This window comes from Myotis daubentonii, chromosome 5, assembly GCF_963259705.1.
Source record: "Myotis daubentonii chromosome 5, mMyoDau2.1, whole genome shotgun sequence".
Lineage (NCBI taxonomy): Eukaryota > Metazoa > Chordata > Mammalia > Chiroptera > Vespertilionidae > Myotis > Myotis daubentonii.
Window position 1 is genome coordinate 27,668,380 of NC_081844.1, and position 18,797 is coordinate 27,687,176.

The window sequence follows — 18,797 nt, forward strand, 5'->3', positions numbered from 1 at the left end:
AGGGTTGCTTCCAGGTGGGCAGGGAAAAGCCTTTGGGTAGCAGCAAACTTTGAGTTGTGTGACTCTCCCAGAAGAGTAGCCTGGGTGCCCTGGCCAGTGTGGCTCCGTTGGTTGGAGCATCATCCCCAAACACACCAAAAGGTGGCGAGTTCAATTCCCAGTCAGGGCACATACCCAGGTTGCAGATTTGATCCCTGGTCAGGACGCGTAGGGGAGGCAGTGGATTGATATTTCTCTCTCATACTGATGTCTGTGTGTCTCTCTCAAATCAATAAAGAAATATATATATATATATCCTCAGGAGAGGATTTAAAAAAAAAGTGGCCTGGACAGAAGTGACGGCAAAGGCAAAGGCCCTGGGGCACAGAAGAGCCTGAGAGACTAAAAGTGGGTCAAAGCTGGAGCTCAGTGAGGAAGGAGACGCCTTCAGGCAGGACTCTGTAAATGGAGTAAAATACTTAGATTTTGGTTCAAGGGCTAAGTTTTAGGTCTAGGGCTATGAGAGCTTTGGTGGGGAAGAGGAAAACGGCATGTTCCAAAAAAATGTGTGTTTTTTTTTTTTAAATATATTTTATTGATTTTTTTACAGAGAGGAAGGGAGAGAGATAGAGAGCTAGAAACATCGATGAGAGAGAAACATCCATCAGCTGCCTCCTGCACACCCCCTACTGGGGATGTGCCCGTAACCCAGGTACATGCCCTTGACCGGAATCGAACCTGGGACCTTTCAGTCCGCAGGCCGACGCTCTATCCACTGAGCCAAACCGGTTTCGGCCAAAAAAATGTTTTAAAGCTCTTTGGATCCAGGGTTCCGGGGGATCAGAGAGAAGGCTGCTAGAATCGTCCGGGTGAGTGACGACAGCAGTCCTGGCTGAGGTGGTGGCAGGGGAATAAGCAGAAAGACCTGGGCTAAATTCCAGAGGAAGAACTAAAAGATATTCCCCATGTCTTGCATGTGAGGGAGGAGACCAGTTAGAGATGGCGTCTGGCTTTTGCCCCTGAGCCACGTGAGAGCAGGTCCGGTTGGGCTGGAAGCCAGCTTTGGCACCAGCTTGTCCGGGCTCTTGAGCAAGTCTTTATGTCCCCGAGCCTTTGCCCTTCTGTAAAATGGGTCAATTATCTGCTGCAAAAGGATTACAAAGGTAACTCACCTGAGGGGAGCCTCCAATAAATGCAGCGCTCTCCTGTGAGCTGAGGCCCCGGCCAGCAGCTGGTCTGCTTATGTGTCTCCGCTTCCCTCGCCTCCCTTCTGGTCCTGTGAGCACCCCTTCTCCTAAGGTGGGCTAGGGGCCCCATGCAGGCTTCTGACAGGTCTATGGGACTTGAGCCTCACTCTGGTCAGATTGTCTTCTATCTGCTACCCCCTTTCTGTCCCTCTCCTCAGTCCAATTCCCCCAGTGCGTCCCTTTGGCATCCCGGGGCCTGACAGCAGGCTGTTTAGCATGCAGGCTTTGGAGCCAAAGACACCTGAGTTCATGGTCCCTGAGTTTATGATCTTGGGTAAGCAGCGTCTGAGCCAGGCTCCTTTGTAATAACTGTCGTTGGCCACGGGAAATGGGGTCCTGACATCTCCCTTAATGCTTGCTTAAGAATTAGATAACTTCTCTAAAGAGCCGGGTACAGTAAGTACATACGCATTGATTAAATATTAAATTAATGGTTATTAACTTTAGTTCTAATGTTTCCATTCTCCTGGATCTTGCCATGTGTGGGTAACTCATAGCAACCAGAGGGCCTAGGGTCCACTTCTGGCCAGGCTCCCCCCCTTCCTACCAGCTGTTGTGGAAACTAGGTGTATGTTTGTGTTTATGAACACATTTGCTTACACATTTTGTAATATAAAAATGTAAAACTATATCATTATTTTTAACTCTGTTCTGGTACTTCTGTTGTTGTGATGGCAGATAAAGTACTCCTTTAAAAAAAAAAAACCTCAGCCCTAAAAACAAACAAAAATTAACAATAAGATAGGCCTGTTTTTTGTGGGGTTTTTTTATTGTGGTTAAAAAATAGTATTTGCCATCTACAGTACTTACATACTGTCCTTTAATACAGAACAGTATTGTTAACTACATAACACTGTTGTGCAACAGATCTCTGGCACTTTCATCTTGTAAAACTGAAAGTCCGCTCTATTGGACAACTTCCCTTTTCTACCCTCCACTAGCCTCTGGTAATCACCATAGTTCTTTCTCTACCTGAGTTTGACTACCTTACATAATCTCCAGTAAGTGGAATCATACAGTCTTTGCCTTTTGAGACTGGTTTATTTCACTTACCATAATGACCTCAAGGTTCATCAGGTTGTTTCAAAGGCCAGGATTTCCTTTTTTTTTTTTTTTTTAATTGATAATCTTGAAATGAGCATTTATAGGTTATTAAGAGAAAAACAATTACACAAATCATTTGTTTAAAACCCTTTTAAAAATCTATATTGATTGAATTGACTGTTACTATGGAGATAGACGTATTGACTTTTGACAACTTGTCCAAGAATTAGTTCTTTTGTTGTTTTATTGTTGACACTATTACAGATGTCCCCATCTCCCCCCCGCCCCACCCCGCCCCGCTTTGCTCACCTCCACCCACCCTGCCACCCTTCCCCGGGCCTTCATCACTCTATTGTCTGTATCCATGGCTTATCATATATGTCCTTTGGCTGATTCCTTCACCTTCTTTCATCCAGCCCCCCTCCCCCCTTCCCTCCTACATTTGCCAGTCTGTTCCCTGTACCCATGCCTCTGGTTCCATTCTGTTCATCAGTTTATCCTGTTCATTAGATTCCACATAAGTGAACCTACACGGTACCCGTCCTTCTCTGGCTGGCCTGTTCCACCCAGCACAATAATCTCCAGGTCCATCCATGCTGTCACAAAGGGAAGAGTTCCCTCCCTTCTACAGCAGCACTGAATGATATTAACAACAATTAATATTAATAATACGAAGGCTGAACAATATTCCATGGTATGTATATGCCACATTTTAAAAATATTTTTTATCGATTTCATTGAGGAAGGGGGAGGGAGAAAGCAACATCAATGATGAGAATCACCGATCACTGCCTCCTGCGCACCTCCCAATGGGGACTAAGCCTGAAACTCGGGCATGTGCCCGGACATGTGCCCAGGCATGACCTCCTGGTTCATAGGTTGACGCTCAACCACTGAACCATGCCAACCGGGCTATGCCACATTTTCTTTTTTTTCTCTTTTAAAACATATTTTTGATTTCAGAGAGGAAGGGAGGAGAGATAGAAACATCAATGATGAGAGGTAATCATTGATCAGCTGCCTTCTGCACGCCCCCTACTGGGGATTGAGCCTGCAACCCAGGCATGTGCCCTTGCCTGGATTCGAATCCAGGACCCTTCAGTCCTCGGGCTGATGCTCTATCCACTGAACCAAACTGGCTAGGGTGCCACATTTTTAATTCACTCATCTAGCAATGGACATTTGGGTTGCTCCCACCTTCTGGCTGCTGTGAATAATGATGCAGTGATCAAGCTGGGTATGCAAATATCTCTTTAAGATCCTGTTTTCAATTCTTCTGAATATATACCCAGAAGTGGGATTGCTGGATCATATGGTAGTTCTATTTTTATTTTTTGAGGAACTTCCACTTTTCTGTAGCTGCTGCATCATTTTACATCCCTATTAACAGTGCGCATGGGTTCCGAACTCTATATCTTTGCCATACTTCATTTTAGATAATGGCCTTCCTCATGGGTGTGAGATGATATTTCATTGTGGTTTTGATTGGCATTTCCCTGATGGTTAGTGATGTTGACCATCGTTTCATATGCTTATCGGTCATTTGTGTATCTTTTTCTTTTTATTGATTTCAGAGAGGAAGGGAGAGAGATAGAAACACCAATGATGAGAATCATTGATTGGCTGCCTACTGCACGCCCCCTACTGGGGATCGAGCCCGAAACCTGGCATGTGCCCTTGACTGGAATCGAACCTGGGACCCTTCAGTCCGTAGGCCGACGCTCTATCAACTGAGCCAAACCAGCCAGGGCTGTGTAACTTTTATTCCGAAAGAATTTGAAATGTGTATTCAAATCCTTTCCCATTTTTTAAACCAGGTTATTTGCGTTGCAGGGGTTCTTTATATACTCTGGATGTTAACTCCTTATGGCATACAGGGATTGCACATATTTGCTCCTATTCCATAGGTTGCCATTTGTTGATTGATTCCGTTGCTGTGTATAAATTGAATTTGATGTAGTCCCATTTGTCAATTGTAGTTTTTATTGTTTGTGCTTTTGGTACCATAATCAAGAAATCATTGTCAAGCCCAGTGTTGTGAAGCTGCCTCCCCTCCCCCCAGGTTTTCTCCTAGGAGTTCTATAGTTTCAGGCCTTACATTTAGGTCTTTAATCCATTTTGAGTTAATTTTTACATATGGTATTAAGTAAGGGTCTGACTTCATTCTTTTGCATATGAATATGCAGTTTTCCCAGCAGCATTTGTTGAAAACTATCCTTTCCCCAGGTTCTGGTGCTTTAAAACAAAACAAAACAAAAAACCCTTTTATTTATTTATGCCCTCACTCCAGGACATTCTTAGAGAGAGGAAGGGAAAAAAATCGGTTGCCTCCTGTGCACTCAAACCTGCAATCCAGGTGTGGGCCGACCTGGAATGAACTGACAGCCTTCTGGTGCACTGGAGGACGCTCAACCAACTGAGCCACTCAAACAAGGTTCTGGTGCTTTTTTAAACATACAGACTGTAGAAGTGGCCCAGGTCTCTGAGATCCTTGGTGCTAGTTAAACATCCTGATAATTTTTTGGAGTAGATGCTATTAGCCAACCCCCCCGCCCCTTTTTAATATTTCCATTGATTTTTAGAGAGAGTGGAAGGGAGGGAGGAAGGAGGAGAGACAGAAACCTCAATGGGAGAGGCTAATCAATTGCCTCTGGCATGCACCCTAATGGGAGCGAGGATAGAACCTACAACCCAGGTATGACCTTGCCACAACCCTTCCGTGCGTGTGTGGGCTGATACTCTAACCCACCGGCCAGGACTAGCTCCTTTTTATTTATGTATTTATTTTTACGGATTTCAGAGAGAAAGGAGGGGAGAGTGCTAGACATATCAATGATGTGAATCATCGATTGGCTGCTTCCTGCACGCCCACAACCTGAGCATGTGCCCTGATCGCAGCCCTTCACTCTATCCACTGAGCCAAACCAGCTAGGGCCCAGCTCCTTTTTATAGATGAGGACACTAAGACTGGATCCAAATAACCTGCCCAAGGTCCTTATAGCGAGCAAACAGGTAGAGATGGGATTGGAGCTGCGGACTTGAATTCAAGGCCTACATGCTTGAATCCCGTGGGGATCCTCCCTTTTTTATTCCCAGCATACTGGAAAGAATGAATGAATGACTGTTTCTCTGGCAAAAAGCTTGGAGCAAACGCTGGATCTTGGACAAGTCCACTGCTCCACGCGGGGGTGCACATCCGTCTCGCGCATGCGCACCCCTGGGCACAGCCGGTTCCACTCCGTCTGTCCGCAACTGTTACAAGCTCTCTCAGCATGGTACGTCCCGCCTTCCCCCATGCCCGGGCCGGGGTGGTACGCGCCACCTCCTCCAGCCCCTCCCTGTCGGTTTCCGCGCGAAAAGCCAGAGCTGCCTGTGCTGCCGACACCTCTGTTGCAGCTTCCAAGATGCCTGCCCGAACCGCCCCGGCCCGGGTGCCCGCGCTGGCCTCCCGGGCCATCTCACTGCCGGACGATGTCCGCAGGCGGTAGGTGCTGCAGGGGACCGCGAGCTCCGTGGGGCGGCATGTTGCTGGGGGTGCAGGGGTTGCTTCCCCTCTGGGTAGCCCTTGGCTGCTGCTGACAGACGGGCGCGCATGCGTGGGGTTGCTTGGCGGCAGTTGGCGCGGGTAGGGTGGGACTTCCGGTCGCGCGCGTCTAGGGCAGTTTGGCGCCAAAATGGGCCAAGGCCCTTCACGGTTCCCTCGTGACTGGAAACTTGGGGTCTCCTCTGACCTCGGAATAGAGCAAACTCCGAGTTAGCTTCAGGGAACCCCTTTCCCAGAACAGCCGCCCGGCTCCTGTCTCCAGCTTGGTCGTACAGGAAGTGGGCAGCCCACGGCCGATCCACCACTCGGCCCGGCACTTTGGCCTCCACTTCCGGTGCACACTGTGGGGGGTTGGGGGGGGGGGTCGAGGGGCCTGGCCGGCCTGGCTCCGGGGTGTTTCAGGGAAACCTCTTGGCGTCCCGCACCAACACCCGGATGGCGACCACCAAAGACAGACGTCGCGGGTTAGGGCTCGTCGCGGTGTAGGGCTCGGGTGCAGCCGGTGCAGGTTTGCGAGTCCCGTCTTTTGGGGGAGGCTCCCCCCACCTCCAACTGCTGGGAAGTCCGTATTCTGGAAAAAACTTACCGTGCAGCGCGGGCCGGGGCTTCGGCAGCATGAAGACTGAGCAGGCTTTTCTGGTCATTCCGCTCCTCGTGTGGCTGCTCAGTTGGTTGGAGCTCCGTCCTGGGCTCGATTCCCCGATAGGACACCTACCTCGTTTGCGGGTTCGATCCCCAGTCGGAGCGCATGCAGGCGGCAACCCATTGATGTTTCTCTCCCTCTCTCTCAAAATCAGTTTTATCCTCGGGTGAGGATAAAAAAACAAAACAACAAACAAAAATTGTCAAAACACTTTTATTTTAAAAAAAAATCTTGGTTGTTGAAAGTTATTACATATGCCCTCCTTCCTCCCCCATCCAAATACTTCTTAAGCACAGAGCGGGGAGTGTTTTTGAAGAATCTGTATCTCTATTCCCCCCAACCCCCCACCCCCCAAGATACGGCGCGACTTAGAAATGGGATTCGGAACGCCTCTGGCTTCGTGATGTTAGACCCAATGGGGGGGGGGCGGGGCTGGCCTTCTTTATTCCGATGGTGAGCGCTCTACCTCTCCTGGTCTGTTTGACTTTGGGCCCGTGTCATGAACGATATATATTCAATATTCATTATAAAGTGGATATTCGAACTGGAGCGCGTGGGAACGTGCCCGCCGCGGAAAGGCCCCGCGTTGGCATTGGGCCGGCTGACCTCGTCGGTCGGTCGGGGCAGACTGGGCCAGGCCGCCGCCTGGCTGGACTAATTCAGAACGTTCGGTGAGCGTTCCAATCTGCCGTTTACTCTGGGTTCCATATTAACTTGGAACTGGAATGGCCTCTGTAGGTAGGCAGCTTTTTCAGGTTTCCGCTGTAGACCCCGGGGTAGACGATGAAATCGTCAGCGTGGGAGATCCGCTCAGCAGCCTTTCGTCCGTTTTGAATTTCAGTGTGCAGAATACACAGCCGTGGCATCAAACACTCCCTTACTCTTAGATCTGTAAACGCGGGTAGAACGCCTCTTGATTGACGAAAATTAGAGGTGAGTGACCTGTTATATGAGGGGAACCGAAGTCCGTTAGAATACTCTAGGAGCAGAGGTTAGAACCCGTCCTTAGCTTTGCATTTCTGTCATTTTTGCTAACGTGTGTTTATATGGCAGCTTCTTTTAAAATGCGCATATAGTTAGTTCCATTACATATGTAAAGAAACTACAAAGTATCTTCAATGATTGGTCTTTAACTTCTTTACTGAGGTATTACTTACCTGCCCTGGCCGGTTTGGCTCAGCGGATAGAGTCAGCCTGTGGACTGAAGGGTCCCGGGTTCGATTCTGGTCAAGGGCATTTGCGAAGGTTGTGGGCTCGATCCCCAGTGGGGGGCGTGCAGGAGGCAGCTGATCAGTGATTCTCATTATTGATGTTTCTATCTCCCTCTCTCTTCCTCTCTGAAGTCAATAAAAATATATTTTTTAAGAAAGTGTTACCTTAAGTCTCCTGAAAAGCACGCTTTTCAGGACAAGTCACATTTTTCCACTTGATTTTTCTTACTCAGCCCAAGCTGCCATCATTTGCATAGAAAAGTGATAGTCTTCCACTTGTCTTCCTGTTGCCACTCAGGTCTGTTTTCTGTAAGTGGGAACTCATCCTCTTACAAATAAGTTGGATCCAGTGGTTTTCCGGCCCCTCTCCTCGCCGCTCCCCTCACCCCCACTGCCGTACGCTTGGCCTGACGTCCAGAATTCCTGTCCTGTTGCCTGAGTCATCGTGTGTTCTTCCCGCAAGCCACACAGGCCGCCTTTGGGTTCTCGGGGCTTGAGGCCATGCAGAGTGACCAGTGTGAGGCTGGGCTTCGTCCCTTTGTTCTTAAGATGGTATTCAGAAAGACGGCCGCCTTCCCCCACGCTGGAGACGGGTGTTCGCGCACCTCGCATGCTGCCTGGCAGCTCTGGAGTTGATTGTTGTTGGAGCATGTTTGCCTTGTTCATTGTATCTGCTGTTTGGTGCACAGTAAACTCACACGCTGGCACGTCAAACTTTCCCCTTGAATGAAGCCTGGGTTTACACATGATTCTAGCCACCTGGGCACAACTCCAATTAGCCTTTGTAATTATGACAGCTTTCTTATCTGCCAGTCATTCTGAGATTAGATTAAGCCAGGTCTTGAAGTTCTGAACCAGTTTCATGGCTCCTGCTGAGTAGGTATTGGATGGGGAAAAACTGACTTCACCTCTTCTGGTTCTCCCTGCAGTCGGATTCTAGAGGTGCAGACCACGGGTTCAAATCCCACCCCGCCACTTGCAGCTGTGTGGCTAGCCTCCTGGTGCTTTGTCTGTAAAATGGGGTGGAGGGGCCTGACCTACCAAGGCATTATGAAGACTAACGGAGCTGATAGGTGTAAACTTGGTAGAGCAGCACCTTTCCGGAAACCTACAGTGCTTAGCTGTGCCATTTATTTCCATTAGAGGAACATAATTTAAAGCACTAACATGTTCCTCTTATACTGAGGCAGGTAGTAGCATTGTATAGAGATGAGATATATGCCTGCTTATTCCAAACTTCCTTTTTTCCTGGCTTCTTGTAGAATGGCCTGGACTTGCTCTTTCAACTGCCACCTTAGCTTTTATGCCAACTGTCCGCTCCTACTCTTGCTCAGGCATTCTATCTTCTTTCAACTCAGTGTATTGCTTCTTAATTCTTTGTATCCTTGGTTTTTGTGTTGCTGTCTACTACCAGGGAGCCTCTTTCTCGCCTGATTGCCCCACTTCCCCATCCCCTTTCTTTCCTTCTTGGCCCCTTATCTCCTCTGGTTGTGGGACTTCTACTTTCAGCAATTGGGGTGCCTGCTGGAGATAAATACCTCCAGTTCTGATGCCTCTCTGGAGGGCCAGTTTTAATTACTAGCTGCTGAATAGCCATCGGGGTAGCTGCTGTTCACGGAAACATCATTTCTAAAACTCGTAGCCTGGTTACTCTTTTTCCCCACCAAAGAGTTCTGAATTTCTGATACTGTATTCAATTTCTTTTATTTCCCATCACCATTAATCCCCCCTATGCCCTCTTCCATCTCCACCCACTACCTCTCTCTGATACTGTATTGTTTTTTTTTATTTTTTTGATACTGTATTTTTAAAAATACATATATATTTTAATATATGTTTACTGATTTCAGAGAGGAAGGGAAAGGGAGAAAGAAATAGAAACATCAGTGATGAGAGAGAACCATTGATTAGCTGCCTCCTGCATCCCTTACCTGGGGATTGAGCCCCAAACCTGGGCATGTGCCCTGACCTGGAATCAAACTGTGACCTCCTGTTTCATAGGTTAATGCTCAACCACGGAGCAATACCAGCTGGGCCCGAGGATATTTTTCCACAGAATTTTAGAGTGGAAGAGAGGGAGGGAGAGAAGGAGAGAAAGACATACACATCAGTGTGACAGAGATACGTTGGTTAGTTGCCCTCTGTACCCAGGTTGGGGGTTGAACCTGCAACCCAGGTAGGTGCCCTTGATCAGGAATTAAACCTGCAACCCTTTGGTGCATGGGCTGACACTGACCAACACTATTCAGGGCTCGAGTTTAACTTTTGACTCCTCCAAACTTAACTAATAGCCTACTGTCTGTTTGTTTTTTTATATTTTTATTGATTTCACAGAGAGAGAGAAACATCAATGATGAGAGAGAATCATTGATTGGCTACCTCCTGCATGCCCCCTACTGGGGATCAAGGCCACAACCCAGGCATGTGCCCTTGACCAGAATCAAACCTGGGACCCTTCAGTCCACAGGCCCACGCTCTGTCCACTGAGCCAAACCAGCTAGGGCTGATAGCCTACTGTTAACCAGAAGCCTTATGGATAACATAAACAGTTGACTAACACATATGTTGTATGTTACCTATTAACTAGAGGCCCCGTGCATGAATTCGTGCACGGGTGGGGTCCCTCGGCCTGGCCGGCAATCAGGGCTGATGGGGGCCCATCTACTGGGGAGGTTGGGTGGCTGCAGGAGCTTGGCTGTGGGAACGCACTGACCACCAAGGGGCAGCTCCTGTGTTGAGCGTCTGCCCCCTGGTGGTCAGTGTGTGTCATAGCTACCGGCCGGTCAGGTCGTAATGATCACTTAGGCTTTTATATATGTAGATACTGTATTCCTATAGTGAAGGAAGCTAGAGGAAAGAAACTTATTAAAATCATAAGGAAGAGAAAGTATGGTTATAGTATTTTGAAAAAAAATCCACATATAAGTGGACCTGTGCCGTTCAAACTCATGTTGTTTACGGGTCACCTGTACTACCGCTGTAGCTGCAGTCTGCTGAGAGTTTTTGTTACAGAAAGGCCTTTCCTGACCACCCAAGTCAGGAGGTCCCTACCTGGCAATGCCTGTGTCCAGTCACCCAGCTCGTTGCCTGGAATAGGGCCTGGCATATAGTAGGCACTCACAGATGTGAGTGACGGTCAAAGCTAGCAGCAGGGTCCACGTCCACTTGGAACAGCTACTGTAAGATACTGGCCCAACAAAGCCTATTCTCAGATTCCTGGCTTTGCTGATAACACTTGCCCCCAGGAGAAGCTCTGTTCCTGCCCTTTGGGCTGGTGATAACTGAGTACCTAGTCTATGTGGGTGCTGGGCCGGAAGATCCAGAAACAGTGGAGGCCTGGTCCCTGCCCCGGGTGCTGCCACTCCACTGACGGTTGCTCACCCCGATGGTTAGACCTGTTGTCGCCCCACTACCCACAGTCAGCACTTGGACCTGGAGCAGCGTCTCCACTAACCTCCCTTTCCTCGGTGTCTGTTCTTGTTCCGTTATTCTTTTTCTCCCTTCCCCCGAAAGAAGCAAGACACCTCTTCAATAATCAAATCAGACCATGACTTTCCAGCCAGACTCATGGCTGCACTTCTGAATGTTAGGTACTAACATTCCAAAGGATGAGCTTTTGGGCCAGGTGCCAGCTAAGCCTTCTAACTTCATGCGTCTCCCCCTTTGTGTGGCACCCCTGCTGCCTTCATTTCCCTGTTTCATGCAGGCCTCACTGGAAGGCGGCCATCCCTCCACCTCAGCTCTTAGGAATGTTAGCTGTCTATTCCCCACAGCCTCCCGTGGCCCTGGTTCTCTCATTGTGACGCTGACCACAAGGAGGTGTACCTTCTTATTGGCTCTTCTCAGATCCACCTAGAGAAAGACCACCTGTAGGTCACTTAATTTACAGAAAGACCCCAACTCTGACCCGCTTCCTTTCCCAGGACCTTTTACATTATATATACTGGTGGGCAAAAGTAGGTTCACAGCTGTTGAGTACAGGAAATAGCTTATTCTTGTATTATTGTATTTATTTGTATTACAACTGCACACTTTTTACCACCCCTGCATTGTTATAGAACTTCTGTATCATCTCTCACCATCATTAAAAGAAACTTACCCCCTTCCCCCCCAAGGACCTCATTTCAATAAAAAAAGAGGCATTCTAGACATGGCAGGGGGCGGGGGGGGGGGGGTGGAGGAGGGGGAAGGGCACTATGGGTTTTTTTTCCTAACACTCATGTAAGTTAAATTTATTTCCAAAGAGATCAACCAAAGGACTTGTAAACATGCATATAAGCATAAGCGATGGATGCAGACAACAGGGGGTGAGGGTGAGGGCAAGACTGGGAGGATGAAGGGACAATAGGGGGATAAAGACACATTTGTAATACCTTAACCCAGTGGTTCTCAACCTTCCTAATGCCGCGACCCTTTAATACAGTTCCTCATGCTGTGGTGACCCCCCAACCATAAAATTATTTTCGTTGCTACTTCATAACTGTAATTTTGCTACTGTTATCAATCGTAATGTAAATATCTGATATGCTATATGTGTTCTCCGATGGTCGCGACCCACAGGTTGAGAACCGCTGTTAAGGCTTAATCAATAAAAAAAGTTTAAAAAAAAAGAAAATTTATTTCCAAAGTTCTTTAAAACTGTGGTACTAATTCTTATAGGTAAATAAAGTTGTTTAACAAGTGTTTTTTTTTCCTTTTCCCTTATTTTCTTTCCCCAGGCTCAAAGATTTGGAAAGAGATAGCTTAACAGAAAAGGTAATCAACTATCTTCAAACATTTTTACTACCAAATGTGACTGACAGATCATTGTGTAGCTTGTAAAAGGTTTAAGGGGATACTTATCTGGCAGGGAGATACCATGATCAGGAAGGTGGTTTTCCTAGGGTGAGGCTTACCCATTGCCCTCTGGATGTGCTGGCCTTTGGCAATTTCCCCAAATGTGGGAAACTCAGCTGCATAATTCGTGGAAGTGGGCAACTGTGTGCTCTCCCCTGAAAAAGTTTAGGTGGAATCGTTTTTTTTCCGTAAAGTTTTGAGATAGCTTGGAAATATTCTTCTTGTTTAATGTGCTGTGTTAATACTGCTAATACCAGTTGACTTTTGGTAACTTGTTGACAAGTTTACCAATCTAAGTTCCAAACCATCAGTTCTGAACTATAACTTGTCTTGGTCACACTGTTTTCAGAAGCACAGTTTGTTCTAATACGCCATATATGTCTCTGTCTCACCTCTGATCTTTTCTATTTTTCACCGTTCTGGAAATGATAGGATCTGATCTTCATGGAAACATCACGAAAGTGTCTTGGTGAATCCTTGGGTTTTCAGCAGTCAGCATTGCCTGCCATTCAGTCATTATGTGACCAGGCAGCATCATCGTGTATTATGATGTCCATGAGTTAGTAGCTTGGGAGTTTGGGGACTTCTAAACTTGTATCCTTCCCTTAGGAGTGTGTGAAGGAGAAATTGAATCTCTTGCATGAATTTCTGCAAACGGAAATAAAGAATCAGTTATGTGATTTGGAAACGAAATTACATAAAGAAGAATTATCAGAGGTAAGTTTTCAGCATCCCGACATCTAGGAAACGTCTCCTCATGCAGCTTGTCCGTGACCAGGGAGGTGGAGTAATCCCCAGCTCCCCCTGTTACCTGATAGTTATAAAGGAAATGCGTTTGTTTCCTTATTCTTACTGCCACTTGTTTACATTCACTGCTACTTAAATTATCCTTTCCTGCTGTAGGAGGGCTACCTGGCTAAAGTCAAATCCCTTTTAAATAAAGATTTGTCCTTGGAGAACGGAGCTCATCCTTTCAGTCGGGAAGTGAATGGATGTCTAGAAAACGGGAGTCATTCAAGTGGTGAGGACCGCAGAGTGAGAATGGCAGAGGAAAACAAGTCGCCCAAATCCATGTCCAAACCTTGCACGCCCAGGAGAAGCAAGTCTGATGGAGAGACCAAGTGTAAGAGCCCTTAACGCGTGTGACCTTGATGGAGACTGTTGCCACATAAAGAAGGGGACAGTCAGACCCGGAGTCATAGTCCTCCTGGGCAGTACTTCCTGGCTTGTTTCGTGTATATGCCCCTAACTAGTAAATTATACTTCCTAACTAGCTTAGGTATATGCTGATCTAAATTTTGTCTTTGACCAAGTCTTGGGCATTAGGTCTCAAAACATGACTAAGTTTATGAGGTATAAGGTAACAGGAACTACTAATACTTAGATTACTTCTGTTAATATGCCTATTGAAGCTAAACATTTATTTTTAGACTCCTTCCCAGTTTGTAGTCAAAGTAACTCTTCTGGAATCTTTACAAACAAAAGAGCATGGACTTGAGCTCAGGTCCAGCTCTCAGCCACTTCACTATTTAATTTTTTTTTCAACATTTTAAAATATATTTTCTGTATTACTGATTTTTAGAGAGAGAGGAAGGACATAGAGACAGAGAAACATTGATATTGGCTGCCTCCTGCACACCCCCTACTGAAGATCCAGCCACAACCCGGGCATGTGCTCTGACTGGTAATCAAATTGGGGACCTCTTGGTTCCTGAGTCGATGTTCAACCACAAAGACACACCAGCTGGGCCACTTTTTTTTTTTTTTTTTAATCCTCACCAGAGGATATTTTTCCCAATACCTCTGAGAGAGAGTGGAAGGGAGGGTGGGAAGGAGGGACAGAAACATCTATGTGAGAGACACATAGACTGGCTGCCTCCTGCGCAAGCCTCGGCTGTGGCCAGGGATTGACTCTGCAACCCAGGCAGGTGCCCTCGACTGGGAACCGAACTTTAGGTGAACACGTTGACACTCTAACCACTGAGAAACAGGCCCAGGCTTAGCCCTTTCACTTTTTGATGGTTCAAGTTCCTTGTCTGGTTCAGGGGTTGACCCCTCAATAAGAGTTTGTGTAAAACTAGCAGGTAGGTGCTAATTGCCAATTTTTGTTGTTAATCCTCACCAGAGGATATTTTTCCATCAATTTTTTTTAGGGAGAGTGGAAAAGAGAGGGAAAGACAGAAGTATCGATGTGAGAGAGACACATTGATTGGTTGCTTCCTGCATGTACCCCGACTAGGGCCAGGGAATCTGCAACCAAGGTTCATACCTTTGACCATAATCGATCCCGGGACCCTTTGCTCCTCAGGCCGACGCTCTATTCACTGAGCCAAACTGGCTAGGGCCTAATTGCCAATTTTATCAAGACAGTTGTTGATTAGAATAAGGGGAGGACACTTAATCCTCTTAACTTGGTCATGCTGAAGAACTGTACCTTTGCTGTAAACTTTTTTATTCATAGTGGCTTTCTTTTTCTTTAAACAGCTGAAGTCTCACCTAGCCCCAGGATTACAAGGCAGTCTACCAGGCAGACCACCATCACCTCTCATTTCACAAGGGGGTAAGTATATAATGAATTGACAGCTGCCTTTTCTAGGGGCTAACTGCTTTCGGTAAAACATGTATGGAATTAGACTTTCCATGTTGCGTAGGTTTGCCTGTGCAGTTTTTTTCATTAGACATTTATGAGCAGCATTTTTTTTTAATATTCAATATTTTGTTGTAGTTTCAGGTGCACAGCATCGTGGTTAGACAATCAGGAACTTTATAAAGTATCCCCCTGACATTGAGTACCCACCTGGCACCGTACATGGTTACTACAGAATTAGAGGCCCGGTGCATGGATTCGTGCACCATTGGGGTCCCTCAGCCGGGCCTGTGGGGATCGGGCCAAAACCGGCTCTCTGACATCCCCTGAGGGGTCCCAGATTGTGAGAGGGCACAGGCCAGGCCAAGGGACCCCACCAGTGCACAATTGGGGCTGAGGAGGGACCTTGGGAGGGCTCCAGGGCGTGTCTGGCCCGTCTCGCCCAGTCCTGATCAACTGGACCCCAGCAGCAAGCTAACCTACTGGTCGGAGTGTCTGCCCCCTGGTGGTCAGTGTGCATCATAGTGACTGGTCAAACAGTTGGAGGGACACTTAGCATATTAGGCTTTTATATATATAGGTTATTGACTGTATTCCCTGTGCTGTATTTATATCCCTGTATGAATGGCATTTCTGAATACTTCATCTATTTTTATTCTTAACTATAGGAAACTTAAAAAAAATTAGTGAGTATAGTAAAATGCACCCCCAAGTAACCCGTCGCCTAGTGCTACCCGTTAATAGCTCCTGGCCATCATTTCATTTACACCCCATACATTCCAACTGGGTTACTCCAAGTGGATTACAACTTCATATCCCCCCAGGTCTCCCCAACTTGATTATTTGGAAACAAATCCCAGACATGTCATCCGTAAATATTTCAGTAGATTTCTAGGCAAAAAAGTCTCTTTCTCTGACAAACTTTTAATTCATATTTTACTATAATTGCTAACATTTAGTTAAAAAGACAAAACATAACATACTATTTTCATGCCTTATAAAGTATAACAATTCCTTACTGTCATATACATAGCCAGTGTTCATATTTCCCTGTGTGTAGCAAAGTGTTTGGTTGATTTATACCTTAAGCCTTTCAAGTTAGATTCCTTCTTATTTTCTTGCCATTTATTTGAAAAAAGTGTGTCATTTGTCCAATAGAGTTTTTAGATCTGTTTGACTGTATCCTTGGTGGTTAATGTGTTCTCTTATTTCAGTTTCCTATAATCTGGTATTTAGGTCTAGAGGCTTGATCAAATTCCAGCTTTATTTTATTTTTTTGAGACGACTTCATAGATGGCTCTGTAGACTTCATCAGAGGCATGTAATGTCCCTTCTGTGATACCAGCAGCCAATGAACAAGGTCTAGATCAGCCGTGGGCAAACTACGGCCCGCGGGCCGGATCCGGCCCGTTTGAAATGAATAAAACTAAAAAAAAAAAAAAAAAAAAAGACCGGACCTTTTATGTAATGATGTTTACTTTGAATTTATATTAGTTCACACAAACACTCCATCCATGCTTTTGTTCCGGCCCTCCGGTCCAGTTTAAGAACCCATTGTGGCCCTCGAGTCAAAAAGTTTGCCCACCCCTGGTCTACATTCACAGTTTCTTAGGATTTGCAAAATGGAGATATTCTGTATCATTCAAAGAAATGTTACATTTGAAGCCTCTTTCAACATCCTGCCGGTGAAGGCCTCTCCTTGGAGGGAAGTGGGCCTCCATGGCCTGAATCTGCCCGAGGGGGGGGGCATGTAAGCCATTCCACACCTGCTGGAGGTCTAAGGTCTGGCCAAGCTGACGGCTGGCTTTGCTGTGTTTGATAGCCCTGCTAAACGGAGATCCGAGGAAGACCCTGGAAGAGCCCATGTGGACAGTTCTGGCGATGAAGAAGAAAAAGAGCAGGTAGAGCTAGCGCTAAAGTTTCTTCACTGCCTTTTTTGGGTACATTTGCTGGTACCCATATACTTGGACTGTCTAATAGACTTAAAGTGACTGAGAAGATGTTAGAATGTATCCCCGGACCCAGGCAAGGCAGCCCCATCCGGAAACGCTGGAGTCTTTTTTTCTTGTTTTCCTTCCTACTCCTAGGACCCTTCAGTCCACAGGCAGACGCTCTGTCCACCGAGCCGAACCAGATAGGGCCCTCTGTTTTGGGGGGGCTTTTGTGTGTTTTTTGTTGTTGTGTTTGTTTTTTGGCGAAAATGTGACTTTTAATAACTCTCAGAAGCAGTGATTTTACAGAATCACTTTTTCTTAAAAAAATATATATTTTATTGATTTTGTACAGAGAGAAGGGAGAGGGATAGAGAGTTAGAAACATTGATGAAAGAGAACCATCGATCAGCTGCCTCCTGCACACTCCCTACTGGGGATGTGCCCGCAACCAAGGTACATGCCCTTGACTAGAATTGAACCTGGGACCCTTGAGTCCGCAGGCCAACGCTCTATCCGCTGAGCCAAACCGGTTGGGGCACTATTTTTTTTTTTAATATTGATATCAGAGAGGAAGGGAAAGGTAGAGAGAGAAACATCAATGATGAGAATCATTGATCAGCTCCTGCCCCCCACCCCCCACCCCCCCTCCGCCGCCAATGATCCAGCCCACAACCTGGCCATGTGCCCCAACCGGGAATCGCACTGTGACCTCCGGGTTCATAGGTCAATGCTCAGCCACTGAGCCACGCCAGCTGGGCCCCCTCTATTTTTATGAATAAAGCTTTGCTGGAACACAGTCATGCCTTTTCATTTACATATTGTCTCTGGTTGCTTTTGTGCTGCAGAAGCAGAGTTGAGTGGTTGTGGCACAGACCATGTGGCCTACAAATCTGAAATGTTTTAGGCCTTTTTCGGAAATAGTTTCCAACTCCTAATCAACTCTTGGTTGTAGAGTGTAGGGAGCTGAGTTAAAAATTTGAAGCCTCATCTCTACCCCATGTATCTGCCCAGAACTTCTGTTGTCTAGTTCCACATACTGCAGTCACTAACTGATACTTCAGGTTTGGCCTAGGTCTCTCTCAGAGGCTAATTTTCCCCTCTTTATCTCTCCACCCCTGCTTCTCCCTCTCAGGCTGAAAAGAGGCGCAGAAGTCAATCCAGAGATCTGTAAGTAGTTCAGATGCTTGCACCTTTGTGCTGTGCTGTGTGTACTGTTAATTGCTAAAGTAACTCTTCTAGAGACCTGTGACTATGTGGAGGTTTACAGGGAGCTGCTGATGGTATTGGGAGATTGGATTAGTTGGGGCAGGGTTGGATAAGAAACCCAACTGGGCCCTCTTGCTTCCTACCTTCTGCATGTGCGTGGCACTCCTGTCTCTGCACAGTCATGTGTATCCCTTAGCTTCCAGCAGCGCTCATCAGGCCCTTCCACATCTGAGCGGTCAGAAGGGGCTTCTGAAAGCCCCATCTCAGGATTACAAGTCAGCAATGTGCCTTTAGAGCCACCGTGACATGGGGCTCTCTTTTGGATGGGAAGAATCTGTTTCTCAGATGTGTTCTGAATATTTTGCTTTCTCATTAGGAGGTGTTTGTTGTTTGATGCAAGCTGTCGATATGGTTAATTTTTCTGAGCTAATACTCGGCATATATGTTTAACCAGCAGAGCTGCCAAACGGAAACCTGAAAAAGAATCACAAGATTCTGATGGAAAAGATGAGGATGAAAAGGTAAGGCTTGTTTTTCCACTGTTACCACGTTTTATACATCCTATT

At 46.6% G+C, this 18,797-nt stretch overlaps 1 protein-coding gene and 1 pseudogene across 8 annotated transcripts in view; both read left to right on the top strand.

Moving 5' to 3' along the window:
- The first annotated feature begins 5,595 nt into the window (after nucleotides 1-5,595).
- The window catches only part of DNMT1 (DNA methyltransferase 1), a 41,573-nt gene continuing 28,371 nt past the window's right edge, over nucleotides 5,596-18,797 (top strand). For 5 of the 8 annotated variants that reach the window (XM_059696868.1, XM_059696864.1, XM_059696870.1 and 2 more), the window contains exons 1-8: nucleotides 5,596-5,754; nucleotides 12,387-12,423; nucleotides 13,114-13,221; nucleotides 13,408-13,627; nucleotides 14,989-15,064; nucleotides 16,914-16,992; nucleotides 18,158-18,192; nucleotides 18,686-18,752. In XM_059696868.1, coding sequence (XP_059552851.1) covers nucleotides 5,675-5,754; nucleotides 12,387-12,423; nucleotides 13,114-13,221; nucleotides 13,408-13,627; nucleotides 14,989-15,064; nucleotides 16,914-16,992; nucleotides 18,158-18,192; nucleotides 18,686-18,752 — 702 coding nt within the window. In that variant the 5' untranslated portion in view covers nucleotides 5,596-5,674. The remainder of the gene's footprint in view (nucleotides 5,755-12,386; nucleotides 12,424-13,113; nucleotides 13,222-13,407; nucleotides 13,628-14,988; nucleotides 15,065-16,913; nucleotides 16,993-18,157; nucleotides 18,193-18,685; nucleotides 18,753-18,797) is intronic. The other 3 variants (XM_059696866.1, XM_059696867.1, XM_059696872.1) reach the window with 1 other exon arrangement.
- Nucleotides 12,503-12,656, top strand: LOC132236319 (U1 spliceosomal RNA; annotated as a pseudogene).